This window comes from Odontomachus brunneus, unplaced genomic scaffold (assembly GCF_010583005.1).
Source record: "Odontomachus brunneus isolate Ranch 3 - 2012 unplaced genomic scaffold, Obru_v1 Obru_scaffold_121, whole genome shotgun sequence".
In the NCBI taxonomy this organism is placed as follows: domain Eukaryota; kingdom Metazoa; phylum Arthropoda; class Insecta; order Hymenoptera; family Formicidae; genus Odontomachus; species Odontomachus brunneus.
In genome coordinates, this window is record NW_022639571.1 from 924,845 (window position 1) to 930,961 (window position 6,117).

Here is a 6,117-nt window from a genome sequence, read left to right on the forward strand (position 1 = left end):
TATATATATATATATATATATATATATATATATATATATATATATATATATATATATCGACCCCATATTGAACTGCCGGGAATATAGGCACATCTTGACCGCCCTCTTTGGTAGCAACTATAACAGTCATCTTGTACAGATTGTATCCCTTACGAGTTCATATGATCACATACACTGAGAAAAATTCACAATCGGTATTTTGATCGGAAGTATCCGTTTGCTAATTTTTTATCGGATGATTTCTCTCAATGTAGAATGATGAAATAGAAATGTAAGAAAAATACGAAAAAAATTATCAGAATTTGCTGAAAATTATAAATCATGCAAAACATAATCTGAACATGTTTTTTAGTAAATTTGTCGCTGCATGTGCAACAAAAAATTTATATTAATGTATAGTGTATATTTAATATTTAATTCAATACAATATCTTCGTTTTTCATATATATAATGAAAAGAATTGTAAAGTTCCCATCATCGATCATCTCACGCCGTGATAATCATGAGAGTCTATCTGGGAAACGTCAGTGGCGCGCCTTACAAGTCAGAGTGCGAGCCGTGCTGTTTATCCGGTGGCGCTTAAGTGCCAATAAAGCATGCCAGCTCAGAAGCGAGTAAGCAGCGAGTGAAAGAGAGAGAGAGAGAGAGAGAGAGAGAGAGAGAGAGAGAGAGAAAGAGAGAGAGAGACAGAGAGAAAGAGAGAGGCTGAGCATGCAAACGGGTTCGCGGCGCGTCTTCAGTTAGTCATCCTCTTGTTCTCGTGCGTTTCTTTTTCTTTCCTCTTTTTTCACCTCTCTCTCTCTCTCTCTCTCTCTCTCTCTCTCTCTCTCTCTTTCTCTCTTGGTCTTGTGAGTGGCGACGTAGAGAAAAGCGCGTCGATACGAGTCAATTATGCGGGTGGAGAAATAAACGTCGCCGCTAAGAGCCGGCGGCGCGGCGATAAACGTAGCCCCGAATTGACAAGTATGGTCTCCCGCAACGAGACCGCGGGGATTCGTGCGAGTTACGAGCCCGTCCTCTGTCCCGTCGAACTTTCTTCTCTCACCGTCGTCGCAGACACGTCGTCGTCCGATCGTAGAACCCAGTCGTGAACGTTAGCTCCGCGACGACGACATCAGAGAGACCACGATCCTTTATTCTAGTGTTGTTTCTTTTTTCTTTTCTCTTGCCCGCCTCTTCCCGTCAGTCGTGGACGGTGGATGGTCCAGATGGTCAGCATGGTCGGTGTGTGGGAGCGACTGCACGCACACGAAGAGGAGATCGTGCGACGAACCGCCACCCAGCCACGGCGGCCGGCCTTGCCAGGGCAGGGACATCAACGTGGCGAATTGCACCGGCGGCATGTGCAACGGTAAGTCACCACGGCCAACTTTTCCGCGTCTTGATTGCACTTCTCGCTCGGAATCTTCTTGCGTGCCGTAAAGTTTCGCGGTGAAGTCGACGTCCCATCGCGCTCCACCTTGAGGATCGCTTCCAAACTCGCGGAAGCGATGATGCACTCCCCTCGCGCTCGTAGCGCAAAAACGAGTATTACTCGCGCGTTCGCTTCGCTCCCTGCGAATTTAATAACGCGACAACTTTGTCGGAGGTGAAACACGCCCGACTCGAAATTTTGATCTTACTTTCAGCCTTGCTGTTCTATTCAACATCTACTTTAACGCTAAAGAAAATGAAAAGAGAAATTTCGGACATATTATCAGAGTCAAAGTAAGCATAAATTGTATCACTAGAATTAAATATACTTTGCTAACTTAGCTCCTAATGTTGTAGAATTCAAGGTTTAACATAAGGCCAAAATTTCGACTTGGGCAGCGTTTCCTAATTTCCTAATTTAATGAAATTACCAAGAAAATTTCTTGGGATCTAATTGAAATACAGTTCAGTTTCCTAAGATAATTATAGATTCTAATTAGAAGTGTAGTCTTTCAAACATGCGATTCTTAAGTAGAAAATCAAAGATTTTTCCAATATTTTCTCTGGTCTTTATTTTACATTAGAATTGAATAGAACATGACTTTCGAAATAATTTCATTAATTCAGTAAAATATCCAGTGTTTCAAAAACTTTTTCTTTATTTTTTTTCTATTACCCGCATAAAAAATATATCTTGTAATCTAATTGGATATAATTCGAGATTCCTCAAAATAAAAATGAGTTCTAAAAATTAGAAATATGTTTCAAATATGATTCTAAGTGGAAAAGTGAATATTTTTTTATCTTTTATTCTTTCTCGTCTTCTATTTCTGGTAATAAACAAAACATATCTTGAATTTCCAAATAATTTAATTACTCGGTGAAATATTCAAATAGTTTTAAAAATATTTTATCTTTTTGATTTTTGAAGTATAATATTTCAAACATACTATTTAATAATAATAATGAATTCTAAAAATAATTAGAAGTATAATGTTTCAAATGTGCGACTCTACGAGAGAAAGTTTAAAATTCGTTAATATTTTTTTAGTCTTTTATTTCTTCTAGTTATTTAAACAAAACACACATGTTGACTTTCCAAATAATTTCATTGCTCTGTAAAATTATTTCAAAGGTATTTTATCTGAAAAAACATTGAAACAAGCACGAGTTGCTATAATATTTCTGTTACAATTCTAAACAGAGAATCCATATTAGATACAAGAATTCCGAAAGAAAGAGTCTCAATTAGTACCGTAATGCGATAACTAATTTTGGAACAGATTTGAGTATTTTAATCTGAACATATGAGAAAATCTTGGAAAATTTCTACGCGGGCTCCGAACCGCGCTTCGAGAAACATTACTTTGGACATTTTGACGGAATTATCCGCCGATATTTTCGTAAGATGAATGGAGCGCGCCCCGTTAAAAGACAAGAACTGTGCGCGGGAGCAAATAACGTTAGCTAACGGACCCGCGCGGCATTTGAGCGAGGAGTAGTTTATCAGTGAGACGCCGCGTTGCTATCGAAATCCTTTAATTATCCAACTTACCGGCGTTTCTCCTTTTACAGTCGGCAACGCGAAGGTGGGCGGCGCTCATTTAACCGACGAAGGTGAGTTGGCTAAGCAATAAAGCATTTTCCCCGCTCTTTTAATCCCACTCGATTCGTTTCCTTTTACGATTTTACCTCGCGCCGGCCCCGCGCGGCAAAGAGAAAAGTTTCTCGATTAGATAAGCTACGATCTCTCTGCGCGATGTACCGGACCTCCTCCGATTCGTTCCGGATTTGTAGACGCTCGCGAAAAATAAAACGAGACGGGAAAGAGGGAGGGAGAGAAGGAGTTACGGAGAGAAAGAGAGAGTAGAAGGTGGTTCCCTCGCGGCAGGGCGCGACCGAAGCGCTCGACCGCGAAGCAAATGTCCTTAACTCGTCGCGCGACATTCTTGGATGGATTCTTCACGCCCGGTGCGCGCCATTTATATTCCCAGCGACGCGGCGCTACGGCCGGCGATCTGATACCATTCAAATCAGATGTTTTATGCGGCCCAAGTGAGACTGCAAAATAGAGGGACAGAGAGAGAAAGAGAGAGAGAGAGAGAGAGAGAGAGAGAGAGAGAGAGAGAGAGCGCCGCGCGCTAGCGCGAATCCAGGCGCGGTGAACATTAGCATTATTCATTAATCCGGTATAATAACGCGACCGAGGCGCCCTGGTCTCGCGTCGTGCATCAACGCTTCGATTTTATTGCGCGCGCGAGCGAGCGCGTTTACGCTAAAAATAAAATTCCCGCGGAAGCGCATCCCGAGAAAGAAGGAGCGAACGACCGCGATATCGCTCGTGACGTATTTGCGAACGCGTTTTCCCGTGTCGATAATGAACACGCAGCCCTCCCGCTCTCTCCCCCGGCGCGCTCTACTATTTACTTTTAATTACTCGACCGGTTAATTATTGACGCTCCGCGAAAACCCGGCGAGTGATCGTCGAGCCCTCGTTGCGCGATCCAAACAATCGTAACAATGAGGCCGCTCGTAGCCAAGGGTGGCCCGCTGGTCCGTATGGATCCACCCTCGCTCCCGCTGCCGCCTTCGCCCTGGCTCTCTCGCCCGGCACCCTAAGGTAGCCAATTCTATCGACCGAGGCACATCAAAGTTGCACGCGATACGGCTGCACCCTCTCTCCTGCCCCCTTGGCGCCGTGGGGCGGAGGCCGGCTTTAATATCGAAGAAAATTATGTAATCGGTAGCCGTTACGCCCCCACCGCGCGGAAGGGGGAAATTGATCGCGCATGCAAATAAAGTGCCATTATCCCGTGGCGCAGACCTGAGCCGTGTACACGACTGGATCGTTCTTTCTCCCTTTCTCTCTCTTTCTCTCTCACACTCTCTCTCTCCTCGTGAGACGCTGAAGAATGAAGGGGGCTGGATGCCCCGAAACAGCCCCCTTGAATCCAGAAGTGAGTTCGATTTTCCTGAAAGCGACGATAAAATATAGATGGAAGTTACCCCGTATGCGCTCTCTCTCTCTCTCTCTCTCTCTCTCTCTCTCTCTCTTTCATGCGCTGGATGAACGTGATGCGATTTACCGCCTTGCACCGACAGACGTCTCGCGCGAAAACCCCCGTCATCTCGGACGTACCGGTGTAAATATTTAAGACACGATGCCGTCAATCGAGGTGGAACGTTTAAAGTGGACAGGCCACGCGCTGATCGATACACGAGCGCGTATGATGCGGCGAATAGGAATTACTGCTTGGGACACTTTGTCTCAGGGACGAGTAAGAGAGCAAGGAACGCAGCAGTTCCTCGTTATTTCATTAAATCGTAAAGAATATTAACCTCTTCAAGGACGAATTTATTCAGATAAAAACGAGAAAAGAAATTGGTGGAATTAATCTGTCTTCAGCATACATTAGAGTATTTTATGAGATAAATAAACCATAATTTTGGTAATCAGACAAGTTTAATCACACATGCGTTTTGGTTAATGTAACCAGACATGTTTGGCTACAATAATAATAAAATCATATTCATATTTCTTACTAGAAATTCTACTACTTTTTTAACTGAGAAAGTTGTTTCTTAAGGAGTTAGTGCATGATTATTTTGTTTGTGAAATCAGCCATGCAATTAGTTCAACGTTATATATTAACGTTATATATTGATTTAAAGACTGACAGGTATATCATAAAATAAATTAATAAATTAGTGACAAATTGCAAATATCTCAGAAGTGGCTTATTTGCGGCCCTTATTTATTAAGACTTTTTGATTTATTTTATGGCATACGAAGTCCCCTTAAAATATTTTACCCTTTTTTTCAACGTTCTGTATATGTGCTAACCAAACTCCGATCGTGTACACACACGTGTCAGTATCCCTGAAGAAGACAGTAAATTATGAATTAATAAGTTTCTCAACGATTGAACTCGCAAGTGTTTCACGAGACGCGCGATCTCTCCCATCCCTTTCTCTCAGAAGTAAAGATGATAAATAGCTCGAAATACATTGAGTCCAGGTTATGAAGCGTTATCAATGGCTTCGGAGAAAATAAATCCCGACGCCCCCGGCGGAAAGCCACTTTTCAAGCTGTCTCCAACGGGGGTGGGTGCCGCGTGCGCGCTTTTCCGATCTCTCTCCCGGGCGCGTCTTGCCGCGCGCGTCCTGCGGGTAACGACGTGGAACCATCGCGTTTACGAAATCCCTCCGCCGAATTCGTATGCATTTTCGTCGTCCGCGCGCGCGTTTATATTGACGTGCGGGGCACGTGTCGGGAACACGGCGCGCGCCAACGAGGCACACATGATCCCGCGAAAGGGAGCCTCCGCTACGAAGTCACGTAGCGGGGTTACGACCTCGCGTATGGCTGTGACATTCTAAAATTGGAAGAAGCTTAAGAGTGTCACAGGCCCTTGCTGAGGTATTTCTTGAAAATTTTTACGAGCCCGGGGACGTCCTCGTCGTCGTCGTCGTCGTCGTCGTTGCCCCCCTCGTTCCTCTCCACCGCGTCGTTACAGCGCGACGTCGGTCTCCCCTGATACGAGATCTATGGCGGACGCCTGGGGGTAATTCGGCGAAAGAAAAGGTCACCCGTAATTCGGATATGCGCGACGAGCTGCTTCACTTTCAAGAATTTCATTGCCTCCGCTTGCACTTACTCGGCTTATCCGTATATCCGCGATACGAAACCACCGTGGAAAGTAT

At 44.3% G+C, this 6,117-nt stretch overlaps 1 protein-coding gene across 4 annotated transcripts in view; it reads left to right on the forward strand.

The window, feature by feature from the left end:
* Nucleotides 1-6,117, forward strand: part of LOC116849627 (netrin receptor UNC5C-like) — a 92,265-nt gene that overhangs the window by 74,027 nt on the left and 12,121 nt on the right. For all 4 annotated transcript variants that reach the window (XM_032826961.1, XM_032826965.1, XM_032826963.1 and 1 more), the window contains 2 exons: nucleotides 1,187-1,351; nucleotides 2,989-3,030. In XM_032826961.1, coding sequence (XP_032682852.1) covers nucleotides 1,187-1,351; nucleotides 2,989-3,030 — 207 coding nt within the window. The remainder of the gene's footprint in view (nucleotides 1-1,186; nucleotides 1,352-2,988; nucleotides 3,031-6,117) is intronic.